The sequence below is a fragment of the Neovison vison genome, chromosome 13, assembly GCF_020171115.1.
Source record: "Neovison vison isolate M4711 chromosome 13, ASM_NN_V1, whole genome shotgun sequence".
NCBI lineage: Eukaryota > Metazoa > Chordata > Mammalia > Carnivora > Mustelidae > Neogale > Neogale vison.
In genome coordinates, this window is record NC_058103.1 from 72,499,896 (window position 1) to 72,525,496 (window position 25,601).

A 25,601-nucleotide genomic window follows, 5' to 3' on the forward strand; every position below is an offset into this window, starting at 1 on the left:
GGTGGGGTCAGGAAATCAGGAGGCGTGGCCAAGAGGGAAGCCAGGGCCCAGCCAATGAGAAGGCCAAATGGTCTCTGGCTACTCCCCTAGAGCGTCTGGGCCTTAAGCGCCGAACGAGCTCTCTTCTCCCCCTTTCTCTAGGCTGGTTCCGCCCCTTTCCGGATGGCGTTAGGCGCGGGGTTACTTTATTTCCTTCAAAACCTTTACATCAGTCGGCCTTGCTCCGGTCCCCACCAGGGAAGCCCCACTCTGCCGGGACTCAGCTTTGGCCACTCTGGGGCCCACTCAAGCGGGTCCTGCCCCTTCTGCTCTCCTGGAGGGATCTCCCTTCCATATTCTACTAGTCCTTCTCGGCCCCCGGCCCTCCCCCACTTCCACTCTGAGCCCTCTCGAGCTCCTCCCTGCAGTCGAGCCTTCTGGGGGAACCCCATCACTGAACACCCCCTTTCCCACTCTCCAACCCCTCCCACCCCAACCTTGGACTTTCCCGGGACCGCTCTGACTCCTCCCTGGAAGCCCCTCCCCGTCCCCGAGGGACAGCCCCTGTTCGGTAGCCGCGGTCCCACTTTTATCCTAGCCCCTCCCTCGGACAGCCCCTGGGCTTGTGACCGTGTCCGCACCGCCTCTACTAGTTGCAGCAGGCCGAGAATGACTGAGGGGCTGCCTACGGTTTGCGGCCTGCCAGAGGGAGGGGAAAAAGAAGGAAGGGGGAGGGGCTGAGGGGGGCGGGCCTGGACGTGGGGAGTGAAAGCGAAAGGCCCGGCGGCGAGCTGGGAGAGCGGAGATCTTGCAACTGGAACAGCATGGCCAAGCCTTGTGGGGTACGCCTGAGCGGGGAAGCCCGCAAACAGGTAATGGGGGATCGGGAGGCCACGAAAGGGCCAGCGAGCCCTCCTGGCTAGTGGCCAGGCTGGGTACTCTAGGGGATCAGGGCCGTGCCAGAGAACTCCCCCAACCTCTCCTTAGTGCTTTCACTTCTACCTGGGGATTCCCAGTTCCTGCCCTCTGGCCGGTCTCTGCATGGAGCCTGAGCTTCCAGGGAAATCTAGCTTGTGGTAGGAAAGGCCTGAGCCAAGTTGGAGGGCATCCCTTTGTGGGTGGAATCTCACTCTTGACAACTGAGACCCTTAACCAACATCCGGGTACTGCTCTTTGTGCAGGTGGATGTCTTCAGGCAAAATCTTTTCCAGGAGGTAAGTCTCCTAGATTCAAGCGGTTTGACTCAGAATCTTAGACCAGTACTTGAGAGCCGCAACCTCTCAGGATGACCCCCCCCAACCCCACCCTGGGCCCTACTTCCCTTATCAAACCTTCACCCAAGGCTTCTAATTATTGATCTCTACCTTTAATTTGACTCCTCTTAATATTCTCTCCACTTCTGCTGCTTCCTCTCCCCTCTTTTGGTGTGGAGGGAAAAGCTGTGGCCCCAAAGTCCTAACCTTGGTTCTGCCACTTCCCAGCTTGGGCAAGTCCCTTCACTTCTCCTGGCTTCAGTTTCCTTATTTGTAAGTATTGGAGTCAATGATTTACAAGGGCCCTTCCAGTCTTCACTTCTCTGACACCTCTGGAGTGTCATCTGAGATTCCCCACCCTTGCAATGTAACCCACAGGCAGAGGAGTTCCTCTACAGTTTCTTGCCACAGAAAATCATACACCTGAATCAGCTCTTGCAAGTGAGTAGTATGGGCCCCTCGCACCCCATCCCAAGGCCTCTCTCCTCTCCATCCACCCCCTCTAGCTAACAACTGGGTTCAGCATGCAGAGAACAGTTTGAGTGGTGGACTGGAAACGTTAGAATAGTGTGAGACCTGAGTATAGGGAGAGAGTTGGGTGGACTGTGTGGAGGGAAGTCTGTGACTCAGAATGAGGGACTAGGTTGGGCAGCTGCTGACAGTGAGCTCTGTGCAGGAGGACTCCCTCAATGTGGCTGACCTGACCTCTCTCCGGGCTCCACTGGACATCCCCATCCCAGACCCCCCGCCCAAGGATGATGAGGTGAGGCACTCGGGGTGCAGGGCTCAGACTATAAACCGGGTGGAGATGATGGCCCTCCAACCTCCGAGACTTTTCTAAAGCTGCTGTCCCTCATTTTACCTTAGATGGAAACAGATAAGCAGGAAAAGAAAGAAGGTAAGAGAGGAAGGGGTGGCTAGGGAAGAGGAAGGGGCACATTGCTTGCTGGAGGAGAAGGGGCCTGAATGTCCTTTTTTTCACAGTTCCCAAGTGTGGCTTTCTCCCTGGAAATGAGAAGGTTCTCGCCCTCCTTGCCCTGGTTAAGCCAGAAGTCTGGACTCTCAAAGAAAAATGCATTCTGGTAAGCCTGGGAACTGGGAGAAAGAGAAGACAGCTGGGCCTGGCCCTAGTCTCCTTGAGAGATGCAATTCCTTCATTCAAGGGCCTATTTCTGACATAGGAAACTTCCTCTGTGCTTTGGGTTTGGATACCTTGTGTTCTCATTCTGCTAGACCTCTGATTTCACAGTGGTATCCTTGTAATCAGAGACTATGCTGTAGCCACTCCCATAATGTTAGCCTTACCTGGTACACAGTGCAGGTGTTGTGTCATCGTGAGTTGGTTTAAGAGCTTGGGCCCTAGAGACTGCTTGGGCTTAGATCCTTAGATCACTTACCATGCTGGTTACCTTAAGTAAGCTTCTTGGACACTCTGTGACACAGTTTTTTCATCTATCGAGTGGGTACAATAAGAATATGTATCTTGAGAAACTGCTGTGAAGATTAAATGAGATATATGTGTAGCACAGTGTCTGGCATGTAATAACTCTTCAATTAAATATAGCTGTTATTAGAAAGTGGCAGTAAAAGGAAAGACCCAGTAAGTTTGTTGAATGATTTCCACATGATTATAATTTAGGTGATCACATGGATTCAGCACCTGATCCCCAAGATTGAGGATGGAAATGACTTTGGGGTGGCTATCCAGGTAAGAAAAGGGTGTATGAGGACATTGAGAACAGGGAGAGGCTTTGCAAGTGAGAGATAGGAACTAGACGTAATCTGGGAGGAGGAGGAGGAAGATGGTGGGTGAAGGAGGGAGGAGATGAAGTGTTTTTCTTGCTGCCCATCTCTCTCTCTCTCTCTTTGGAATCACAGGAGAAGGTGTTGGAGAGGGTAAATGCAGTCAAGACAAAAGTAGAAGCCTTCCAGACAACCATTTCCAAGTGAGGGTAGCCGGAGGGCCAGCATGGGGGCTGCTGCAAGGACATTTCTTTGGGATTCCTGTAGCTGGGCAGTCCCATCAGGATGATGGGGGCCTCTGGGAAGGGTCTGAGGGAATATCTCCCTCTCTCTCTACCCATTCCTGTGTTTATTCCCTTACTTTCGGCAGGTACTTCTCAGAACGTGGGGATGCTGTGGCCAAGGCCTCTAAGGAGACTCATGTAGTGAGTACATAGTCACCAGGCTTCTAGCTGAGGCTGGTTGGAGGTGGGGCAAGGAAGAGGGGCTAGAGGTCTTTCCTGTCTGTTTTCTGACTTTCGCAATGTGGGAAATACTAACCTAAGAGCACTGGCTAGAAAAACTGATTTGGACCTCAAAAACCTTGACCCCTTTCTTGGCTTGATCCTGTGGGATTCCATTTCTTGGTCCTGAGAAGGGCTCATCCTCAAGTTACCTATTCCCTATGTGAGGAAACCAAATTAATGTCCCAGCCTCCCATGGGGCTGACTCAGCTTTGCCTCCCACATCCCAGATGGATTACCGGGCCCTGGTGCATGAGCGAGATGAGGCAGCCTATGGGGAGCTCAGGGCCATGGTGCTGGACCTGAGGGCCTTCTATGTGAGTGCGGAGGAAACTCCTATGGGAGATGGTTGAGGGGGACAGGGGAGAAGCCAAGAACCTGATTGCCACTCTTCTGGCCTTCTTCCAGGCTGAGCTTTATCATATCATCAGCAGCAACCTAGAGAAAATTATCAACCCAAAGGGTGAAGAGAAGCCATCTATGTACTAGTCCAGGGCCAAAATAATAATAATAATGATAATAATAATAAATGACCTATTCTTTGTGTGAATTACCGCTGGTGTGTGTCATTCATTCAGAAGGTATTTATTGAGTGTTGCCTATGTCCAGATACTGAATGTGAATGTGGTGGCAGGAAAGAGAGGGGATGCATGAGGCCAAAGATGAAGGGGAAACCCAGCCTGTTCTTAAGAAGGCATCCTAAAGAACAGGGTGGAAATTTTGACATGTCATGATAGCTATGTATATTCCCTGTATTTGACAATTTCACAAGATTATTTCAAACATTTAGGGGGCTTGTGAGTGCTTCCTGGAAGAAGTGGCATTTGCGTAGACCCCTTTTAGAAACAAGCAGGCCTTGGACTGAAAGCTGAGCAAGGAGAAAGCTCTGGGACTGAGATCAGGAAAAAGAAGAAAGAACACCACTCATCAGCTCAGTGCCAGCCGGGAGAGGGAGTTAGGTTTCACTGGGAGAATTATGGGTGAATGGTGGGACTCCTTCCCAAGGGCTGACAAGGAAAAAAACGCTCCGAAGGTACTATGTTGAAGGACATACGGCAGGACATTAAGGGAAGGATGGGCCTGTAACTTTTTTTGTCCTCTTGCCTCCTCCTTCAGCCAATTGCGCCTTTATTTCTGCTGAGGCTACATTAGGGAAACCAAGGTCCAGATACCCTGTAGTGGCAAAGGTAATATGGCTCATCGGTGACGGAGCTGGCCTAGAGTACAAATCCACCCACTCCATAGTAGGAAGAAGGCAGTCAGCTTCGTTCCCAGGTGCGGAAACCTGGCGCGGGCTCTCTGGGACACCCGAAGCGAGGCGCGCGCTCCACCCTGCCGCCTTTGCTGGGCCTGGGGGGCGGGAGGCGCAGGTATCAGACGAAGCCATCCTGCAATCCTGAGCCGAAGTCGAGTAGCCTAGCCAATCAGCGTGCGGGTAGTTCTCTTGAGTTTTCAGTTGTGAGTTCTTTTCAGTTCGCGGGAGATAAAGGCGGGGCAAGGTTTGGGCACGGCCGATGATTGGGCAAAATGAGAACCTTTAAGCCTATCGAAGAGCACCACGTGGGCGGGACTACAGAAACCGGGGCGCTTACCGCAGCAGGCCGGGAGTCCCCCAGACCCGCGGGGATCTGCGGCCGCCCTCTGGGGGCGGGCAGAGGCGGAGTTCCGCGCTGCAGCATGCAATCCGTACCGTCTGCGTTCTGGGCCAGGTCGGGGCCGGGCGCCGGGACCCAGGTCCCTGGGAGCCAGCGGGCTGCCTTCGACCCGAGTCAGCGTCACTGCCGAATCTAAGTGAGGGGGCAGAGGGAAGGGACAAGGAACGCGCCGGGGAGGGAGCTTCGCGGACGCGAGCTGGGGCCCAGCTCGCCATGGGGGAGGTGGAGATCTCGGCCCGGGCCTACGTGAAGATGTGTCTGCACGCCGCCCGGTACCCGCACGCCGCCGTCAACGGGCTGTTGCTGGCGCCCGCGCCGCGGTCGGGAGAATGTCTGTGTCTCACCGACTGTGTGCCCCTGTTCCACAGCCATCTGGCCCTGTCCGTCATGCTGGAGGTCGCCCTCAACCAGGTGCCGCCTCTGGACGCCCACCGACCACCGCGAAACCCCCTAACATTCCTAGCCCAAGACCATCCCCGGCCTCTGGGCAGCAGTGCGCACCTACAGGGCGGGCGTCGCCACTGAGTTTCTGATGGCCCCTTTCCCACGGCAGGTGGATGTGTGGGGCGCGCAGGCCGGTCTGGTAGTGGCTGGGTACTATCATGCCAATGCAGCCCTGGACGACCAGAGGTGAGTGGAGTAGCTAGAGGCAGAAGGCTAAGGGTTATGGGATGGGGGAATCAAGAGAACTCTTGGTCATTCCTTCCATCTTTCCTTCGTCAAATGCTTAGGAGCGGGGTCTATATCCACCAGGCCAGGCTGGGTACTGGAGTGAGGGAATATAGAGAAATATGAAGAAGGTCCCTGGAGGAGCTCCCGTGGGGATGGGGAGGATAGCTGTGTATCAATAAGTTGACACCTGGTTTTAACCGAGTGACCTCCCCTCCGCCAAGTGCTTTAAGAACACAGAGGAAGCCCAACTACCAACTTGAAAGAAAAAAAAAGGAAAAAAAAATTTAAAGATTTTATTTATTTGCAGAGAGAGAGATCACAAGTAGGCAGAGAGGCAAGGGGCAGGGCGGGGCGGGGGGTGGGGAGGTGGAGGGGCGGGGGCGGTGAAGCACGCTCCCCGCTGAGCAGAGAGCCCGACTGGATGATCTCGGAGCTCAATCCCAGGACCCTGAGACCATGACCCGAGCCACCCAGGTGCCCCAAAAGGAAATTTTCTTACATAAAATTATCTACTTATGTTTTAATCATATATCTGGATCAAATTAAACAGTTTTGTAATTTGCTTTTCCCTCCTCACTTAGTAAATATCTGCCATCTTTTCATCTCTACACCAAGATTTGCCTTATCCTAACAGCTATATAGTATGAGTATGGATGTACCGTGATTTATTTAATGCCTTAAACATTGAGATTGTTTCCCATTTTTTGTTAATACAGACACTGTCCAATTATTATATTTATAAATGGAATTTCTGGGTCAGCATATGTATAATATACTATTTAAATTAGGGTGGTTATGCCAAATTACCCTCCCAAAAGACCACCTTTGATCTCCACCTTAACCAGCAGTCTAAGCACTTGTTTCCAACTGCACTCAAGCGTCAAAGCAGTTGTTTATGAAGCTTAAAGCAGCCCTGATCCCCAGGCCCGTGACAGGGAAAGGCCACCACTGTGCCATCATCTAGGAGACCAGGGAGGTCCAGCTCAGATGGACAGGTCTACCCATGGTCAGCTCCTCACTCCTCTGGTCTTTCCTCTACACAGTGCTGGACCCCTGGCCTTGAAAATTGCTGGGCGGATTGCAGAATTCTTCCCTGGTGCAGTCCTTATTATGGTGAGGTTTGGGTTTCAGGGTGGGGAGTTGGTGAGAAAGTAGGAAAGGGCATCCTTGAAACCCTCACCACCCCTTCCTTGTCTGCAGTTGGATAATCAGAAACTGGTGTCTCAGCCTCATGTGCCCCCCGTCATCGTCCTAGAAAACCATGGTCTCCGCTGGGTCCCCAAGGACAAGAACTTGTGAGTGCCCTACTCCCTCCACCTTTTCCTGGAAGCCCATAGCTCCTGGGCCTCCTCTGTCCTTGATCTTGCCCCCAAGGGTCCTTCTCTAGATGCTAACCTCTGCCAAGTGTCAGGCCACTGCCTGCTGAGTGTGACCTCCATGGGGGGTGGTTATGATTTCAGAGTGATGTGGAGGGACTGGGAAGAGTCACGGCAGATGGTGGGAGCACTACTAGAGGGCCGGGCCCACCAGCAACTTGTGGACTTTGACTGCCACCTTGATGACATCCGGCAGGACTGGACCAACCAGCAGCTAAACACCCAAATCACCCAGTGGGTGGGTCCCACCAATGGAAAGACCTGAGCCAGGGCTGGGGGCATGGTGGGAGGGGAACGGTCAGGATCCAATAAAAATACTTGAATGAAAGGACAATGGTGTGACTATTTATTGTGCCTGGGAGGCAAGAGGGAGACAAACCTCAACATGCTGAAGTTGGGGAAAGTCTGGAGTCCTCTGTAAAAGATAGGAAGGTCTCTGCCAGACCCATTACAGAATGAGGGGAGGCTCTCAATAGATCATTCCTTTTGTTTCTCCCCTGGGCTTCTTAAGCTTCTCGAAGTTCTTCAAGATGATGTCATACAACACAGCCTACAGGGCCAGAGAGGAGTAGGGGTCAGCCACAGGACCCCAACGGCTTCTGTGCCCCATTTCTAACCTTATGGAGAGGCTAAGGTCTGTGACCCTTCACCCCCAGCCTGCAGGGTCAGGGAGTAGGTGGCCTGGGAAAGCTGCCTCTGCTACTCTGCCCCCAACCCTCGCTTCCTCACATAAGCGTTGCGGATCTCCATGACCATCAGGCGGATATCCCGGTACTCTGCCTCATCGAGCTCGTGTACCAGCTGCCGATAATCACCCTGTGGGAGACTTGGGTCAGGCCTGACTTCAGATGCGTCCTGCCCCCACTATGCACCCTGACTTGGGCCTCACCTACCACGTGGGGCTGCTTGGCTGCTTTGGTCACCGCATCACCCCGCTCTGAGAAATACCTGTAGAAAGTAGAAGCCTATGGAATGGGAGAAGGAAGACAGAGCCCAGGCCTCTGTCCAAGGCCAAGGCAGAGTGTGCAGGGAGGTGGAGGTGGACAGTCACTCACTTGGAGATTTGAGTGTGGAAGCCTTCCAGCTTGGTGTGAAGGGAGGTCATCAGCTCAAACACCTTCTCCTGGGAAAAGAATGCAAAGAGGAAAGTGGAAAGCAGCTGGGACTGGAGCAGTAGGGAAGGCAGAGGAGTGAGGTAGCGCTCTCACCTGGACAGCCACTCCAAAATTGTTCCCATCCTCAATCCGAGGTATCTGCAGCTGCAACCAGGTGGTGACCTGGGAGGAGGGAAAGGCATCAAAGCCACATCAGCTCCCAACCTAATTCCCAGGTTCCTGTCCTCAGCGTCCCTGCCCATAGTTGGGGGAGGTATGCCAAGTCTGTCCTAAGCCCCAGGGCCTACAATTCTGGCTTCATTTGCTGTGCTCTCTCCTGCTAATACCTAGCCAGTGCTAAGTCCTACCTGGCAGAGACCAAGGAGGACAAAGGGTTAGATTTGAAGCCTGGGAGTGAGAGTGGGAGGTCTTACCAGGTTGAGCTGCTCAATGACATCCTTGATCTCAGGCTTTAGACGCTGAAGGAGAACCACGATCTTCTCATTGCAGTTCACTGGGCCACAGGGAGGACCTAGGCAGTAGGCAATGGGTCAGTCACCAGGCTGGGACTGTGTGAGGGCAGGGAAGAGGAATCCCCAGGGAAGAGCTCCTAGGAAGTGAGACTCAATCCCTTTATGGTGATACCTTTATCTTCATCTTCCCCTTTCTTCTTTTCATCTTTGTCTTCCTTCTGCAGGGAGAGAGGGGCTCTTGCGAGTCAGGCCTAAGGTTGACTTTTCCCATGGTTGGGTCCCTCCTCCCAGCTCTTCCCGGCTTGCCTCCTGCTGTTTCTTCCGTTCCTCTTTCTCCTTCTCCTTAACTGGATCAGGCACTGGGATGTCCAACGGGGCCTTCAAATTGCTTAGATTGGCTTCGTTGAGAGCCGGCTCCTGGTGCAGGGTGGAAGGAGGGCTAGAGGCAAGGGTATCCCTCCCACCTTGCTCTCATGGTCTCCCAGACTCCCCCTTGACCCCTACTCTCTAGCTTTCTGCTGCCCCCAGTACCTTTAAAAATGCATCCAACTCAGAAATCTTCTTGGGGAAGTAGCTCCCCAGCAGGTTCTCTGTCTGTGTGTGAGGTTGGGGTGGGGGAAGATAGGGGTCAGAATCAAATGTTCTTCCTGGCAGTGAAGCAGGGCTGACACTGCCCAGCAAGGAAGGGTTGAGCAAGGCGAGTTAGGTAGGGGCAGGGTGCTGATGGGGCAGGTCTTACCTTGGTACACAGGTCTTCACGGAACACGTCCACCTGTGGGACACAGGCAGTCCTTCACACACCTGGCTTATGGCCAGTTCGTTTGAGGACCGTACCCTTAGGGTTGTGTAGGGCCTGACCTGGGGAAGGGTGGAATGCATCCCGTGGGGCTGGGAAGGGTGAAGTGGATCCCCGTGGGGCTGGTTGTGGAGGATGAGAACATTCCTGGCGGTGAAGGGCGAATGGTCCACAGCCCAGGAGATCCCTAGGGTCTCCTGGGCTGTGCAAGGAGAGGTGTAAGAGCCTCTGCGACTGGGGCAGGGGCGGCGTACCCTGTGGGGTGGGCCGGGAGCCCTTCCGTGGGAAAGGCCATGAGGTGCGGGGCAGCTCTGGCACCCTGTGTGTGGCCCGGGGCCCCGCGCCAGCGGACTTCCCCTCCACGCCAGCTCTCTGCTTCACCGCACCCCGCTGAACCTCGACCGCCTGGCCTCTCCCGGCAGGCGGACCTCACCTGTCTCCCCCGGCCAGGGCGCAGGTGCTCCTAGCACCGAGGCTCACGTGGGCTCCGATGACCGCGACCCCGACTAGCTACCGGGACTGGGGGGCGGGTCACGGACGCCTGCAGCCTTTCGGAGCCACGCCTCCCTAAGGAGCCCCTCCTCGAACCCGCAGCGCTCACCTTGGCTTGGGCTTCAGGCTGGACCCTGAGCATGGCCATGGCCGGGGCGGGGGGCCTAGCGCCGCACAAGAAACCGAGGGTGCACAGGGAAGGGAAAGCGAAAGCAGCTCTCACCACCCGCACGGCCTTCCTGGGTAGCCGGGGAACGGAGGTACTGGAGGGGGCGGGGCCAGCCCGGGAGAGGAGCGGGCGGAGGGCTACCGCCGCGGCCGGGCTCCCCCTGGAGGCCGAAAGGAGCGCTGCCACCTCCCCCTCCACCCGGTGTCCCGCCCCAGCCTGCCTCCCCGTCCCCGCCCAGCTCCCGAAAGCCCAGCCTCTCCTTCTCCGCCTCCTCACTTCCCGCCTTTCGTCTCCCGGACTGCTGCCGCTACCTTCACCAAACACACTTCTTTCCACGCCCTCCCACCCCACGCACCGCGGGCCCGCCTCCCCGCCTCCCGGAGCCCATTGGTCGGCCACCGGCCAATCCCCGCCTCTCATTTTCCTGCGTCGGGACACCTCTGGTGCTCTTCTGTCTCCGTTCGGCCTGGGACAGTGATAAGCCTTATCTGGCGCTCTTCCCTCTTTTCTGGATTCCCTTCCCTAGCCCTGGCTCCACGGGCATCGTGTGGCCTATGCGGTGACATTCAGAAGCTGTCACCGCTCCAATCCAGGCCCCGGTCAGCTCCCTTCTGACCCTCGTTGTGAACTATACCCCCCTATACTCTCCACACAGACTTCTCTCTGGCTTAAAGCTCTTTCTCACTTTCCTGTTGATCTTAGAATGAAATCTAAAGGGCTTTCCTGGCCCAGAAGTCTTGCCTGGCTTGCCTGGCCCCTGTTCTCCAGCAACTTCACTTTCCACTGCTTTCCCCTTTCCCTTAGACTTGCAAATAGCTGGGGCTTCCATTGTTGCTTAAACCCCTTGTGTTAGGTGTCACATTCATTCCTGCCTCAGGCTCTTTGACCTTACCAATCCCTTTGCCTGACACATACTTTCCCTGTTCAGGTGGCCCTTAGGTTCTCTGCTCAAATATCACCTCTCCAGAGAGAACTCTCTCCATAAAGTACCTCCCTGCCAAGTCTCTATTACAAACCAGCCTGCTTTAGAACATTCATAGCACTGAAGCTCTCTGATATTAGCCAGTTTATTTGGGGGGGATAGTGTGGTTTAGACCTGGGGTTGGCAAACTTTCTCTAAAAGGCCAGATAGCAAATATTCTAGGCTCTAGTGGGCCATATGGTGTCTGGAGTAACCACTCAACTCTGCCATTAGAGCAGGTAAACAGCCATACCTAAATGAATTAGCAGGGCCAGGTTCCAATAAAACTTTATCTGTGGACACTGGACTTTGAATTCTGTATTTTCACAGACCATGATATATTATTCTTCTGTTTTTGTTTGTTTGTTTTGTTTTTGTTCTTTTTTCAGTCATTAAAAATGTAAAATCGTCTCTCAGGCCATACAAAATCTGGCCACAGAAGGGCTGTAGTTGCAGGTTCTTTGTTTAGAGCACAGACAATGGACCCCTGTCACCTGGGCTTATGGTCACTTAACCTCTGTGCCTGTTTTCACAACTGTACAATAAAACACTACCAAACCCACCTGGTGGTGGTGGTGGTGTTATGAGGGCTTAGACTTATAGGAAGAGCTTAGAGACACTTAGACCTCTGCCTGACCTGTAGTGAGCACAAGAGAAATTTGCTGTAATTTGTGAGTTTATCATCTTCCTCCCCCATTACCCACCAGCCCTCAAAGAGCAGAAACCTTGTTTTTATTATTCACAAGGCATGGAACTATGCTTGGCTCAATAAACAGTCGTTAAGTAAATGTAAAGTAAAAAGTAAAAAGACAGGCAGGCCCTGAGGGAAGGTGGAAGGGGAGATTCAGTAAAGGAGGCAGGAAAAACAGTCAACAGAGCAGAGAGAAGCACGTGCTCAGCGGGAGTGCTGCCCCTACCTATGGGCAGTCTTACCTGCTATAGCACTGCCATTCCTTGACATCCAAGTCCCACCAGAGAGCTTGAAGTCTTCGAGGACTGGGAGACTTGACCGCAGGAGGGATGGAGAGCAAGCATAAGGAAGGATATTCAAGTTCGCTAAGGGTAAGGAAAGGCTGAGGAGCTCGAGAGACACTGCCGGACTCCCTTCTCACCCTTCCCACCCTTTCTGAGTCCTCCCAGCCAAAGAATGAGCAGAGCCCCAGCAAGGCCTGATTTGCCTTTATTTCTTTCAGTTGTGCTTGCGGCTGGAGCGGGGCCGAGGGAAGAGCCCGTGGCCGGGGCTCCCAGGAGACCAGGGCTGATGATACCAGCTGCCATAGGTCAGGTACCAGGCAAAGGTGCCCACTGCAGCCCCCACCACCTTGTGGGTGTACTGGTGGAAATAGATGACGGTACAGAGCAGCAAAAAGTTCCAGAGGCCCAGCAGCAGCACGTTGAGCAGGAAGACGAGGCGAAGAGGGGCCCCGGCTGGCAGCCCATGGGCCAGATACTTGGCGAAAACTGCCGCTTCCTCGGCCATGAGAAGGCAGCAGAAGGTGAGCAGGAAGGTGTGGGAGGAGACCGTGTAGCCCCGCCACTGGTGGCCGGCTGCCAGGCAGCTGCGGCGGTCGGGAAGCTCGTGCAGCAGCAGGCCCTGGGGCAGAGGCTCAAAGCAGGAGCCAGTCAGGTCCTCGATGAGCAGGAAGGCCCGGCCAGCCCCCCGCCACACTGCGGCCCCCACCACCAGCCGGCTCAGGTGCCGTGCCGTCACTGCCACACGCCGTGTAGCCAGGAACACCACCAGCAGCACGAAGCCACCCAGGAAGGTGCATGTCCAGCCCCATGCTGAATTCACAAACTTTCTGTGGGCAGAGAAGAAGGGAGGCTAGCTAGAGACCCCCTGTGCAACCCATCTTCCACCCCATCTGTGTCCCCATCACTGTTCTGGTTCCCATCCTACATATCAGCACTGGTTCTGTTTCCTCCCCAGCCGCTTAAACTTGGCCAGCTCCTTAGAGGCCCATTCAACCTTCTAGGAGCCACATTTCCTCTTCAGCCCTGCTCCTGATTTCCCCTGGACCCCCCAACTCTGTTCCCCTCCCCCTCCCCCCAATTTCTCCTCAACCTCCTAGCCTATTTTTAGTGTCCAGACTGGCAGGAGGACAGAAGCCTGGAGGAGGGAGCTGGGATCCCGGAGTGCAGGGAGCCGGCGCCCACAGCCTCCAGTGGACTCACATGTTGAAGAAGTTGCCGTGGCTGGCGAAGATAGTCCGAGGGTTGACGTGGAACTGCAGAAGGGGCCCAAAGATGACCACTGCTGCCAACCAGGCATGGTAGAGGCGCCGTAAGCAGGGGCTGCCCAGCAAGCGGGCGGCCTGTTCACTTCCAAAGTACAGCAAGGCAGACGCCACCCAGAGCAGCACCTTGACCAGGCAGCCCAGCAGTGCCCGGATTCGGGCCCCAGCCCCCAGCCCTGCCCCCACCGTAGGCCCCCGCTCCATGTTCCCTCCCCTCCCCACTAACCGCTTGCTCTGCTGGGCAGCTGAGGAGGGGCTGATGGGGCCCCCCCGGACAAGGACAGGCAGTGACAGGTGTGGCAGACACAGGGCAGAGCCCTGTTGGCAGCTGGCAGGCGGGGGAGAGGGGCGGGGGGCAGTAAGGGACCAGGGCCGAGGGCTGCCACGTCAGCAGGGTCCTAGCTTTGGCTGTGTGTCCTGACAGTGGCCTGTGTCCTTTCTTGTTGGCCTTGTGTCCCCAGGTCCAACCATGTTCTGGTTCATGTCGGAGGGCCAGGCCTGCTGTTCAGTGTTTTGTCCATAGCCTGCCTGGGTCTGCCCATCTGTCTGGTCAGCCAGTCACCCCAACCCTACCCCAACCTGACCATGTTTGCTCCACGGGGAAATAAGGTGCCATGAACCTTGGAAATCATTAAAAAACAAAATCTGTGCCTGCCTCATCAGTGTGATCCAGCCGCTCTCCTAAATTCTGAGCACAAGATGGCTGTGCACAGCCCCACATCCAAGTCAGGCTGGGGGCAGGGTACACCAGTGGGGATACCCACTTAGGTGTATCATGACCCTAGGGCTTGATCCAGCCCCTGTCTGGTGAGAGGGGCTCTGAGTGGCTTGTCTGGCCTTATGTAAACCATGGTGCTTATACAACGCACAAGACATTGGATCTAAGATGGGACCATTCTCTGGTATAGTTATGAAAGCCAACAGATGAGCTTTAAGTGTCCCCGGGAAGGTGTACTGTATGAGAGATGGCGGGGGCCCAGTCTGGACTTTCAGGACCCCAAAGATTAGGCTTACTGCCATGTGATAGGGATGGGGTGGGGGAGACGCTACAAGGAAATCCCTAGCTTAGAGCCTATCAGAGCCTTAGGTTGTGTCCTCCAATTGGTTGCTGGGTCCTAAGTCCCACACTGGCCTCCCAGTCTGACCCCCAGGGCTGGAGCCACAAGGCAGAGAGCAATCTATCTAAGGGATGTCCCTGTTATTCAATAGCTATTCTAAGATCCTTTTTAGTCATCCTTTATCATTTCTCAGGACTGGTGGTTGGATTTCAGAGCACAGTGTAGGCCCATGAAGTAGTAAAAGGAATAGGCAAGAAAGTGCACCTGGGTTCTAAACTGTGTGACTTCTGGAAGATCAACTAATCCTCCTTGGTCCTCAGTGCCCACAATCATAAACTGATCAAGATGGATTAATCAATCAGATTCCTTCCAGATCCTAAAGCCCATACCTTAACATAGTTCCTGTTCATGGACCCTAACAGAAGACCTATAGAATGCCTCACATTTTTGACAAAAAATATTTTTAAAGATTTTATTCCTTTATTTGAGAGAAAGAGAGAGCATGAGGAGGGAGAAGGGGCAGAGGGAGAGGGAGAAGCAAACTCCCAGCCGAGCAGGCTGGATCTCAGGACCCCAGGATCCCAGGAAACCAGGATCATGACCTGAGCCAAAGGCAGACATTCAACTGACTGAGCCATTCAGGTGTCCAACAAAAAATTTTTCATTGTAATTTTATTTTTTAAAGATTTTATTTATTTATTTGACAGACAGAGATCACAAGCAGGCAGAGAGGCAGGCAGAGAGAGAGGAGGAAGCAGGCTCCCTGCTGAGCAGAGAGCCCGATGTGGGGCTCGATCCCAGGACCCTGAGATCATGACCTGACCCGAAGGCAGCGGCTTAACCCACTGAGCCACTCAGGTGCCCCTCATTGTAATTTTAAATAGTTACACAGGACATAATTTCCAGTGTATTGTCTCTCTCTCTCTTATTCTTTTAAATATTCCCAATGGATCTAAACACTACAGTGATTATATATCTTACTATTTTCCATTTTAAAAAAGTGACAAGATATTAATAATCAGAAATTATATTTCCATCAGACTTCCCTCATAAAAGTTATCCTAGTATGTTTTTATGCCTGCATGTTTTACTGATCACAATTCTCTACCAAAAAAAGTATGTAATTTTAAACTTTTTTTTTTTTTTAACAATTTACCCATTCAGAGAGAGAGTGAGCACAAAAGCAGGGGGACAGAGGGAGAGGGAAAGAATCTCAAGCAGACTCTCTAGGAGATCATGACCTGGGCCAAAACCAAGAGTTGGGCACTTAATTGACTGCCCAGGTGCCCCTGAAACTTAATTTTTTAAAAAAATATTTATTTATTTATTTGACAGACAGAGATCACAAATAGGCAGAGAGGCAGGCAGAGAGGAGGAAGCAAACTCCCTGCTGAGCAAAGAGCCCAATCCAGGGCTTGATCCCAGGACCCTGGGATCATGACCTGAGCCGAAGACAGAGGCTTTAACCCACTGAGCCACCCAGGTGCTCCTGAAACTTAATTTTTAAATATTTCCTGTGATCATAAGGCCCTAGAAGTTAAAATACGTTTTTTTCTGAATAGAGTTCTCACAATAATTGTTAGTAGTACAAATTATAGTAGATGTTGTTAGTACAGCTTTGCTTAGTATAGCTTTGCCACAGTATAGCAAAGATTTCACACATTGTAATAATTAATATTAAATACAAACCAAATTGTAAATGCATCTCTTAATGAGAAGAATGGATGGTCCTTTGGGCCTTTATTAAAGGAGGCTTCAAGGGATGCCTGGGTGACTCAATCAGTTAAGTGCCTGCCTTCAGCTCAGGTCATGATCCCAAGGGTCCTGGGATTGAGCCCCACCTCAGCTCCCTGCTCAGCGGGGAGTCTGCTTTCCCTTCTCCCACTCCCTCTGCTTGTGCTCTATCTCTCCCTCTAACAAATAAATAAAAATCTTTAAAAAAAAAAATATAAAGGAGGCTTTGAGGCTATGTAGAATTTTAATTTGCTTCTAATTTCATGCCCTGGAGGTAACAGAGGTTCTGGGTGAGACTGGGGGCATCGCTGGGTTGAAGTGGCAGAAGGGGAACAAGGCGGGCCGGGGGGAGGGAACACTGGCATGATAGTTTCACATAAGGCAGAGCAGTCAGAGGAAAGAGAACACATGTAGGCTGGGTAGCTGGACAAGCTATTCTTTTAAAACTCCCTGTTTTGGGGCACCTGGGTGGCTCAGTGGGTTAAGCCGCTGCCTTCGGCTCGGGTCATGATCTCAAGGTCCTGGGATCGAGTCCCGCATCCGGCTCTCTGCTCAGCAGGGAGCCTGCTTCCTCCTCTCTCTCTGCCTGCCTCTCTTCCTACTTGTGATCTCTCTCTGTCAAATAAATAAATAAAATCTTAAAAAAAAATAAAGTAAAATAAAATAAAACTCCCTGTTTTGATGTGAAAGAGGTGTGACTTTTACCCCTGGCTGTGCCTGTGAGGACCCCTGGAGGTGTGCATCCTGGTTTGAAAATTGCCTTAGGGATAATGCAATATCAAGGCAATAGATCGATCAGAGCTGGAGGTGAAACCCAACCAACTACCCTACTGACCACAACATGGGTGTGCTCCGGGGCTTGTCGCCTGACCTGAGCACGCTGCCATTTCCTCACCTGTACAAAGCATCGCCGTGAGGGTGGAGGAGGTCCTGGGCGTGAAGCCCCCAGGTGGGGCCCGGCATCAGTGCCCGCCAGGTTCTCTCTGGCTCTGGGCTACGTATGTCTTATCATAGACCGGAGCAGCTCCAAAGCCAGCCCCAGAACAAAGCTGCTGTGGTTGTTCCAGACTCTAATCTAAACCATGCTTGCTTCCTGCTATCTTGATTTCTACTTGTTTCAAGTTTCTGAGTTCAGTGAGGGAGCTGTCTGGTGCAGAGCTCAGTTAACAAATGATTTTGGTATTTCTCTTCAACTTGGGGGCATCAAAGGGGCATTTTCTCCTCACAGAGAAGCATATCTGAAGACTCTGTCAAAACTATTTTCTTGAAGTGAGGGGATAAAAGCCCTCAGACAGGAAAAAGAGAGAGAGACAGACACTGAGCCCGGTTCCCACAGAGAATTTATTGAGGGAGCCAAAACCAGTGAGAGGACGAAGGAGTCCTACTTCAACATCCCTCCTTGAAGCTGCTGGCCTCCAGCATGATGGAACAGTCTGGGAGGGGAGGGTCTGCCCTGTGTGGAGCCACGTGGAACCTCTCACACTACAGCCTGTCCCACCTCAAAGACTCAGACAAAGAGGGAGAAGACATAATTCCCCACCCCAGGAGGGTGCTGAGGACATGCCTTACTCATTCCACCCTACCCACAAAGGCTAGAGCTCTAGCCTTCAGGACCTCTAGAAGAATGGCCAGAACACCTGGTCTGCTGACTGGCCAGTCTAATCCTTAACACGAAGGCCAGGGCAATAGGCCCGGCTGACAGCTCAGTTCAGACCTGACCCCAGGCATCTACTCTAGGAGCTAACACTTAACATCCAAACATGATTAAAAACACTCGGGACAGTTCTCCTGCTGCCAAGGGCCATACCTCAGATAATGGCAGTTCTGCTGGACTCTGGCCAGAGATAGAGAAACAAGCCAAACTGGTGTGAGCACACAAGGAGACCACTTTGCCCCGCAGCGAGGATCTTCCAGGGCTCAGCAAGGGCCCCAAAGCCAGGGCTTATGCGTCTCCCCATCCAATGCCAGTAATTCCCCGAAGATCTCCCAGAAGGGAGAAAGGCAGGAAGAGGCAGAGAGCTTGTCAGAGGCTCACCCGTGGATGGGGCTGGAAAGCAGATCTACTGGGGTGAAGAAAAGGCTGTAGAGGGGTGGGGCATGGGGGAAGGGGTGCAGGGCGGTTCCTCAGCCTCTGGCAGGTCGTCCTGGAAGTACTCAGCCTGGCGGTACTGCCATAGACGCAGGTTCCCGTCCCACTGCGGGCCAAAGGCAGCAAGTAGTCAGGGGAGCTGCCCCTCCTGAGTCTGGGTCCCAGAAACATGCTGGTCCCCCCACCCCCTACGACCTCACCGAACTGCTGACGATCTTTTCCTCAAAGGGGTGCCAACTGACATCACGCACACAGGCCTTGTGGTTGGTCAGCTTCTTCACGATGTGGCCGCTGAGGAGGTCGTACACTGCCCAGGGAAGGCCAGAGTGGAGAAGGGACAGCCAGAGGACCTTCCAAGCACCCCTTGTTGTTCCAGAGCTGCACTGCTTACCTGCCTCTCAGGCAACTTCCCCACTTTTGCAGGGGAGCAAAGCCCCCACCAGAAGATGCTCTAATTCCTCAGTTTCTGTTCCCTTTCTCCCTACCTCGCACTGAGTGTGTGGTCTAGCAGAGCTTGGGTACCTCTCCCTGGCCCTTAGCTAAACATCATAGGATCTACAGCTAAGAAAATGAAATGTGGCTTTAAAGGTCTTTACGCTGGTTTTTGGAGAAAGCCACAAGACACGGAAGGCATAGCAGAAGTGAACAATGGGCTGTCTGAGAGGTCTAAACCTGCTCTTCCTCATCAGGACGGGGGCGCATCTTTCTCTCTGAGGGGGGCTCTATCCGGGCGCCCCCCTAGGTACCGCACCAGCTGAAGCTCCTTATGGCCGGAGGTGTGTTTGTGTGTCTTTCTGTACACACCTCCTGCTTTACCGGCCACATGTCCTTTACTTGGAGCTGCTGTCCTTTTGTTCCTGTCCCCCTCTACCTTTCATCTGCCATCTCTTTCCTTCCTTGACTGACTACAAAAGAGTGAAGTGCATTTCTGGCAAGCTATTATATTTACTGACTAGGATTCTAGGTTCCCTTTCTTAATTTAAAATGCTGAAGAATACTAGGTTTTCTGTTTCTCTGTTGAAGCCCAATCTGCTGTGAGCTCAATTAAATGTCACTCATAGTCACCAATGGGATTTTTAAGGCCGTCTCTGGTGGCTAGAGGTAAAATGCCAGAGAAACACTTGTGCCTGTTCCAGGCACCCCCTGGGCCCCCTGTTCTGACACGATCCTTACCGACCACTTTGCCAGTCGAGCAGCCGCTGTAGATGAACCGCTGACCAGTGCTGTGGGTGGGGGAGAATCGGCAGCGGATGAGGGTGTGAAGCACCCCATGGCCCCGGTAGGTCATCAAGGAGCTGTCCCCTGGGAGCTTCAGTTTCCGCCAGGCTGGGTAGTAATGCACAGAGAGCCCTAGGTTAGGGAGCCTGGACTCTCCCATACCATTAGTCCTGAGCAAAGACTAATGCTCACCGACCACCTTTTCAATCCCCAGTGGGTGGCTCTTTCCCCACCTTATATTCCCCAAGATGGCTCTTCTGGTTGTGAAGATACTGAAACACTTTCATCTTGGTTCTGAGTGATCCCCGGCACCTAGCCCTAGGAACCACCCACTTTCCCCACCACTAGACAAATGAAGGGTTCACGCGTGGTGAGGGGGCGCGGGCGGCAGGTGGAGACCCCCAGGCTACAGTCATATCCACTGTGTCCAGGCTAGGCCTTACCAGGGGTTAGCTATGTAAGCTGCCACCCCCGACTCTTTACTCTCCAGATCTCAGGTTCCACTTTCTCTGCTCACCTTTTTTGGGCACCTGCTGCCAGCGGTAGTCCCAGTTTTGCTGTGTGGCAGCCTGCCTCGAGGCCTCCATGCCTTCCCGACTAGAAAAGCGTCGGATATCCCAGAGCTTGATGGTCTGGTCTTTGGAGTTGGAGATGAGATAGCGGGCATCACCCTGTGAATCCCCAGATGGATACCTAGGTGTTAGAGCTTGCAAACACCGGTGTCTGTCCATCTAGGTTTGCTTCTCCAGGTGAGGGCTAAGAATGCCAGTCTTTTGACTTAGCTTGCCTCTTTCTTCATCCAGGCGAGCTTGCCACTGGTTTTCTACCATAGAACCCACCCTCTGGCTAAGTTTCCCCGTCTATGCCCAGGGCACTGGCTGGGCCTCCTAGTCAATCCTGGATTAATCATCTTTCCTTCTACAGAAAGCCCTGCTCTGCTCCTTGAGGCCTTGTGAATACAGAAGGATCTCCTGTTCCCAGACTTAAGCCCCTTCCCTAAACTCCAGCTCTTGCAAACCTGAATAAGGAGCTTGGGGGACTTCCCACACCCAGAACCCTTGACAGGCTCCTGGACGACTGTAACCTGACCATGCAGGTCTGCTTCCCAGCCCACCTTGCTGTCAATGAAGGTGATGCCATCCTGGTGTCCAGCCAGTGCACCCACAGGCTTGGGGTCATCCTCCCGCATGGTGCGTCGATCCCACACTTTGCAGATGGCATCATCGCCCCCAGAGAACAAGATCTGGGAGCTTATGTCAGCAAAGGCCACTGCATTCACGTCATCCTCATGGGACTCAATCTAGGGAAGCAGGAAGCCAGAATGCCTAGGACCTCTCTCTCTAGGTCTTCTCCTAGACCACGGCCCAGGAGGCAGAGGCTCTAAGTCTCAGAAGCAATACCTGAAGGGTGCGCCGGTTCTGTTCTCGATCAAAGACATAGAGACAGCCATCATTGGCCCTGAAAGGGAAGGGGTGAGAGGGGTCCGGAGCCGGAACTGAGAGAACGAGTGCTACGTGCACTCTGGACAATCCCTGTTGCAAAGTCTCGCTGAGGGGCAAGCCCTGGTCTCCTTTTACACAGGAGGCGAGACAAAAGTTAGCTATGTCTGCAAGGATGTTTGAGACCTTCCATCTTGTGCTGAGGAAAGAGTGATCAAGAGGTGAAGTAGCTTGTAATCGCTGACCTTGGGAAAGGGCTGGCTGTTCTCTGTAGCTGCCTGGATAGCAGTGTCCGGTACAGTCTCTGCAGGAGCAGAGCGGGTCTCTGGGAGAACTCCTAGCTCACGGATCAAGGGCTCCATCCCCTACCATACTCACCCTCCTAGGACTTCCCGTCCATCGGAGGAGACGGCAATGGAAAAGACTGCAAAGCGACGCTCATCTGGCCTGAAAAGAGCAAAGGGGGAGCTAGGTCAATGGGACCTCCTTCAGTCTCTGTGCCTCTACACAGAATTAGACAAGGGTTGTAAGGCGCACTCCAGAGGGGAAAACGAAGTCTTGCCAACACATCCCAGAACGTGGATCCCCTCCGTGAGCACCCTAAAATAATCCTACAACCACCTATTTTACCCTGGTCCTCTGGCTGACAAGGATGGGTGCTTCCCTCCCAGGAATCCACAGAGAGACACTTGCAACCAGTGTACTTTTCCCTCTAAGCAGGGGTTCCAGTTCAAGAGGTCTGCTCCTCCAGGAACCTTCCCTGAGAAGTTTCTGATGGGCAGTACCTTAGGTCCAGGGCAGTGTGTGTGTCTCCCTCCCCGTAGATGTTGCAGATATGAACTAAGAGAGGCAAGAGAAACAAGAAATCTTTCAGGGCTGGGGGAAGGAGGGCAGAAGTGGAGCTAGGCAGGAGATGGAACAAAGGGTGAGGGTGTCGGACCCTGAAGGTGATCTTCCCAGGAGAAGGCACAGAGTCTGGGCACAGAGCACATGGGCATTTGGAGACCTGGGGTCCCGGGCTGGAGAGCCAGTGGAAGTCTGGGGCATACTCACTGTAATCAGACCAGCTGGAGTATAGGAAGTGGTTCCCATCAGGGGTGAAGGCCACATCCAAGACGCTCCAGCCTACGTCCCGGGCCTTGATGCTCTTGAATTTATGGAAGCGGCCATACCGGCAGTCATACAGTCGGATGGTTTGGTCTGGGTAAATGGGGATGGGGCAGAATTAGGGAACCCCCTCCTTGCAGCCTCTCTAGATCTGACCTCGCTTCCACTGTACATCTGTGGAATCTTCCCTTGATCATGGGAAACATGTTCTGGCTAAGTATCCCTAACCCAGGGTCTGAGTTCCCTGGATCTGGAGCTTTCTAGCCTCAGTCAGGGGGTATGTTCCTTGTGCCACGGCACTTGGTAGGACCAGGGTCTGGTACCTTGGCAAGCAGACATGAAGATCTGACCATCTTTGCTGTAGATGCCACAGAAAGCCTTCTGAGAGTAGGTATCAGTGAAGCCCAGATCATTGGGTAGGAAGCTGGGAAAGCAGAGGGAAAGTGAAGGTAAAGGGAGCTGAGGGTGAAGTTGGTCCTGGTTAGCAGAATCCTAACAGAACTGGGTGTGAGTGCAAGGGCGGACTTCCCTTTTGGCTTAGGGTATGATCCCTTCTCTTTCATTCATTCAATCCTCCTCTCAATTTCTATACTCTTCCAGTTTGTTTGCTCTCAAGCTTCGACCCCATTCGACCTAACTTCAATATCCCTGAGGATCCTCTAACACCTGTCCCTTCAAAGTTTAGGGGATAAGACCTATCTGGCCCTTAGAGTTTCTCCACCAAGCCCCATACTCACTGAGACATCATTCGAGACTGTTCTCCAAGGGAGAAGCTTCCCCGGTGGCAGAGGCCCCGTTCTCTCTAAAGGAAGGGATTGGGGAATATTGCTAGCAGAAACAGAGGGCCACTTCAGCTGCACCAAGCCCCCTCCTCCAAAGATAGTGCTCTTGCTACAGAAATGGACACCCCACACACTAGTAAGTCCCACCAAACTCCAATGCAGGCTGGCTAAGCACTCTCCAGCTCCAGCACTCGAGGCTTCCTTGGAGGGCTTACTTCCCTCTCCTCTGGGGTAGGCAGAACTTCTGGCTACCTCGAGAGGCCTGCTGCCAGGCTGGTTGGAGGTGGAGAGGCCTACCTGGTGCAGCATCTGAGGAAAGCTGTGCTCCTGGGCTGCCCGCCTAAGCCCCAGCTGCCCTGTGGCCAACTCCACTTGGGTCTTGATCTCATTGCACTCCAGCTCCCGGGTGTCAGGGGTTGCATCCACTGTGAGTACCAAGCAGAAGTTCCACCCTAGGTCTTCCAGCCCCAGAACTGTGCTCCAGCCCACTCGATGCAGCTGAAGAAACTGGGGCTGCAAAGACGCTCTCATTCCCTGAATTATCTCATCTTCTTTCCACTTCACCTACTCTTCTTGCAATAAAACAGAAAAAGGGTTTTCCAATGAAAGTCTTCCAATGTTAAGGTCTCAGTTGGCCTTTCCTCTTACCGGGTGGGTTGTATCGGTCCCCAAGACGACCATCCCAAGCACTGTCATGCTCTTCCTCCGAGTCCGAGAGGGCCTGGATGAGCTGTAAATTTGCTGCACCACCGCCCTGCACCAACCTCACTTGGCCTCTGTGGAGAGATGCCCATGATAAAAGGGAGGATCCCTTCTGCAAACCAACCAAATTCAGAGTCAATGGCTATTGAGCTCTTAGACCACCTGCTACTCAAACCCTCACACTGTCTCTGTTTTGAAGTTTGCAGCTGACTAGACATTGGCTGTTATTTTCAGTCTCCTAAAAGACATGGTAGGAAATGAATCTTCATGCTTACAGCAGGAGTAGAGAACCCCAACATTCCATGGAGGTTGATAGACCTACTCAGCTGACTTCCTAGAGAGCTAAAATTCCTGAAAGCATTTCCTTCCGAGCCTCTGCCTGAGGAGTCTGGCACAGAACACAGTATTCTGAAGGGATTCCCAGGCTTGTCTTCTCCCCCAAGAGCCACAGCTGGGAAACAGAGCCAAGTGGCACACCTTTCCAGTCAATTACCGGTGGTGGTCACTTTCCTCAAAGTATTCTTTCCTCAAGAACAGGATTAGAGTTAGGTTAATTTAAACTTGTTTTTCAAGTAAATCCACATGGCCTCATATCACATGTCCCTAACTTCTCCTAAGTTCAACATCCACCTCCCCAGCTCTTCTCTTTACCCCTCACATCACGCCTTTTCCATCAGGGTAGCGTTTTTATTTACTTGGGAAATAGATTACACTTGCATAGTTTTAGCTAGAGAGGCGGCTCCCCTAAACACAAACACAAAAGCGAATTGTCTTCGTGACCCTCCCTAATTAAGAACTACTCTTATTGGGTTCTGAGCTGAGTGCCATGAGTGTCCAGAAGGGAAGTTCAAACAGACCAGCTGGTCTGAGCTAATCCCATTCCCTAGCCTCTGTAACCTCCCTGCTTGGAGTTGGGACCAAGGGACTGTGGTGGTCCCTGGTGGGGACACATCAGAGGGTAAGTTACCTGCGGAGGAGATAGGCCAGTACCTGGGCCAGATCCACATCTTCATCCTCCTCTTCTTCTTCCTCGCTCCGACGTAGGCTAGCCCCTCTTCGGGGCAAGCCCTCGGAGGGGTCTCCGGACCCAGTTCCTGCACTGCTGCTGTTCCGTGATCCCATCTTCTGGTCACAGCATCATTAGGTCCTGTGCAGGGACTCCTCCTGTCACTTCCTTGGTTTGGTGAAAGCAAAGCCTGCTCTAGAAACACCCGGGGCTCCCGAGATAGAGCGATAGCTATCTCTAAGAGTGCGACCCTTCCTAGGGACTGAAATCCCTTCACTGTAGCCTTTGACAACTCCCAAGGCTTCAGGAACACAAACCTTCCCCAATCCTGTGAAGCAAAAAAAATCAGAGTGAAGCCTAGGGCGCTACCCTAGCTCCCCAGTAAGAATCCTTTGAAGAGGAATTTCTCAGTTTTCTACCTCAAACTCACCTATCAAAGTCCCTGGAGGGGTGGGTGGGTGAATTCCCAGGTAACCTCTCTGGCCGGCCAATCAAAAGCCCTCGCGGAAGAAAGCGCCTCATTAGCTTATCTTACCTAACCAATCAGAAGCCTTAGGGCTCTGAGACCCCCCGACGCCCCCCCTTACCGACCAATCAGAGCACTCCTTTGCGAAAGCCGGCAGCAGCGACAACCAATGAGGTTAGAATTCGGCCTAACACCCCCTCCTCTCTCGCCCCACGCCCACGTGGTGTGCCGGGGGTGTGTACGCCAACTGGGGGAGGCAGGGAGGAAGCCGAGAAGCCCCTCCCACTGAAGCCGGCGGTTACTGCCCCGCGCGAGACCACCCACCAGCCAGGAGCGGTCGCAGGACCCGCAGCGGCGCGAGGCCTTGTTTACACCGACGGAGGCCGCAGCGCTGGCCAACCGCTCCTCCGTCACGCGCCTCCTTCGTCATGCATCTCCTGGCTTCCCGGCCGGAGGACTGCAGACGTCACGCGTTGCCCCTGACAACTCCGCCCCCTTGGCTCGCTAACTGGACAGCTGAGCACAGTGATTGACAGATGGGCGGGAGAAAGTGCGTGAGGGATGGGAGGGGAGGAGAAAGCGCGCGACCGAGGAGGG

General features: G+C 53.3%; 5 protein-coding genes across 8 annotated transcripts; 2 read left to right on the forward strand and 3 right to left on the reverse strand.

The window, feature by feature from the left end:
* Nucleotides 1-133: 133 nt before the first annotated feature.
* Nucleotides 134-4,028, forward strand: PSME2 (proteasome activator subunit 2). Its single transcript, XM_044230895.1, has 11 exons — nucleotides 134-851; nucleotides 1,161-1,193; nucleotides 1,611-1,673; nucleotides 1,909-1,995; nucleotides 2,100-2,130; nucleotides 2,217-2,314; nucleotides 2,872-2,940; nucleotides 3,111-3,178; nucleotides 3,346-3,400; nucleotides 3,709-3,795; nucleotides 3,887-4,028. The coding sequence occupies exons 1-11, from the start codon at nucleotides 804-806 to the stop codon at nucleotides 3,965-3,967; spliced, it is 720 nt and encodes a 239-aa protein (XP_044086830.1). The 5' UTR covers nucleotides 134-803; the 3' UTR covers nucleotides 3,968-4,028.
* A 1,258-nt stretch (nucleotides 4,029-5,286) lies between these two features.
* EMC9 (ER membrane protein complex subunit 9) lies at nucleotides 5,287-7,512 on the forward strand. Its single transcript, XM_044230751.1, has 5 exons — nucleotides 5,287-5,544; nucleotides 5,687-5,763; nucleotides 6,849-6,918; nucleotides 7,006-7,100; nucleotides 7,266-7,512. Exons 1-5 carry the CDS (start codon nucleotides 5,347-5,349, stop codon nucleotides 7,444-7,446), a joined length of 621 nt encoding a protein of 206 aa, XP_044086686.1. The 5' UTR covers nucleotides 5,287-5,346; the 3' UTR covers nucleotides 7,447-7,512.
* Nucleotides 7,505-10,308, reverse strand: PSME1 (proteasome activator subunit 1). The gene is made up of 11 exons (XM_044230750.1): nucleotides 10,146-10,308; nucleotides 9,488-9,520; nucleotides 9,280-9,342; nucleotides 9,055-9,165; nucleotides 8,921-8,966; nucleotides 8,710-8,807; nucleotides 8,390-8,458; nucleotides 8,237-8,304; nucleotides 8,075-8,129; nucleotides 7,911-7,997; nucleotides 7,505-7,731 (listed from the first exon to the last, which is right to left on the reverse strand). The coding sequence occupies exons 1-11, from the start codon at nucleotides 10,182-10,184 to the stop codon at nucleotides 7,651-7,653; spliced, it is 750 nt and encodes a 249-aa protein (XP_044086685.1). The 5' UTR covers nucleotides 10,185-10,308; the 3' UTR covers nucleotides 7,505-7,650.
* Nucleotides 10,309-12,330: 2,022 nt separating this feature from the next.
* FITM1 (fat storage inducing transmembrane protein 1) lies at nucleotides 12,331-13,607 on the reverse strand. The gene is made up of 2 exons (XM_044230477.1): nucleotides 13,342-13,607; nucleotides 12,331-12,968 (listed from the first exon to the last, which is right to left on the reverse strand). Exons 1-2 carry the CDS (start codon nucleotides 13,605-13,607, stop codon nucleotides 12,356-12,358), a joined length of 879 nt encoding a protein of 292 aa, XP_044086412.1. The 3' UTR covers nucleotides 12,331-12,355.
* Nucleotides 13,608-17,517: 3,910 nt separating this feature from the next.
* Nucleotides 17,518-25,493, reverse strand: DCAF11 (DDB1 and CUL4 associated factor 11). Of its 4 annotated transcripts, none has more exons than XM_044231720.1 (15): nucleotides 25,329-25,493; nucleotides 24,523-24,679; nucleotides 23,479-23,606; nucleotides 23,128-23,255; nucleotides 22,786-22,850; nucleotides 22,372-22,472; nucleotides 21,995-22,141; nucleotides 21,727-21,781; nucleotides 21,320-21,388; nucleotides 20,903-20,960; nucleotides 20,617-20,802; nucleotides 20,020-20,173; nucleotides 19,458-19,610; nucleotides 18,485-18,591; nucleotides 17,518-18,390 (listed from the first exon to the last, which is right to left on the reverse strand). In XM_044231720.1, the coding sequence occupies exons 1-15, from the start codon at nucleotides 25,432-25,434 to the stop codon at nucleotides 18,256-18,258; spliced, it is 1,749 nt and encodes a 582-aa protein (XP_044087655.1). In that variant the 5' UTR covers nucleotides 25,435-25,493; the 3' UTR covers nucleotides 17,518-18,255. The 4 variants fall into 4 exon arrangements, with proteins under 4 accessions (XP_044087655.1, XP_044087654.1, XP_044087658.1 ...); XM_044231719.1 differs by having other exon boundaries at nucleotides 24,523-24,706; XM_044231723.1 differs by having other exon boundaries at nucleotides 24,523-24,866; nucleotides 25,329-25,426.
* Nucleotides 25,494-25,601: the final 108 nt, after the last annotated feature.

Bases quoted from the DNA above. Each gene is read 5' to 3' on its own strand.
- PSME1 (XM_044230750.1), bottom strand. From the start codon at position 10,184: ATGGCCATGCTCAGGGTCCAGCCTGAAGCCCAAGCCAAG. The intron at 9,521-10,145 runs GTGAGCGCTGCG...TGTGTCCCACAG, and splicing joins AGCCTGAAGCCCAAGCCAAG to GTGGACGTGTTCCGTGAAGA. The intron at 8,808-8,920 runs GTATCACCATAA...CCTACTGCCTAG, and splicing joins AGGGGAAGATGAAGATAAAG to GTCCTCCCTGTGGCCCAGTG.
- DCAF11 (XM_044231719.1), bottom strand. From the start codon at position 25,434: ATGACGAAGGAGGCGCGTGACGGAGGAGCGGTTGGCCAGCGCTGCGGC. The intron at 22,473-22,785 runs GTGAGTATGGGG...CTGCTTTCCCAG, and splicing joins CAGTCTCGAATGATGTCTCA to CTTCCTACCCAATGATCTGG. The intron at 21,782-21,994 runs GTGAGTATGCCC...TGCCTCTCTTAG, and splicing joins CTCCAGCTGGTCTGATTACA to TTCATATCTGCAACATCTAC.
- EMC9 (XM_044230751.1), top strand. From the start codon at position 5,347: ATGGGGGAGGTGGAGATCTCGGCCCGGGCCTACGTGAAGATGTGTCTG. The intron at 5,764-6,848 runs GTGAGTGGAGTA...TCCTCTACACAG, and splicing joins GCAGCCCTGGACGACCAGAG to TGCTGGACCCCTGGCCTTGA. The intron at 7,101-7,265 runs GTGAGTGCCCTA...TTATGATTTCAG, and splicing joins GTCCCCAAGGACAAGAACTT to AGTGATGTGGAGGGACTGGG.
- PSME2 (XM_044230895.1), top strand. From the start codon at position 804: ATGGCCAAGCCTTGTGGGGTACGCCTGAGCGGGGAAGCCCGCAAACAG. The intron at 1,996-2,099 runs GTGAGGCACTCG...ATTTTACCTTAG, and splicing joins CCCCGCCCAAGGATGATGAG to ATGGAAACAGATAAGCAGGA. The intron at 3,179-3,345 runs GTGAGGGTAGCC...TACTTTCGGCAG, and splicing joins TTCCAGACAACCATTTCCAA to GTACTTCTCAGAACGTGGGG.
- FITM1 (XM_044230477.1), bottom strand. From the start codon at position 13,607: ATGGAGCGGGGGCCTACGGTGGGGGCAGGGCTGGGGGCTGGGGCCCGA. The intron at 12,969-13,341 runs GTGAGTCCACTG...CTCTGCCCACAG, and splicing joins CACGGCAACTTCTTCAACAT to AAAGTTTGTGAATTCAGCAT.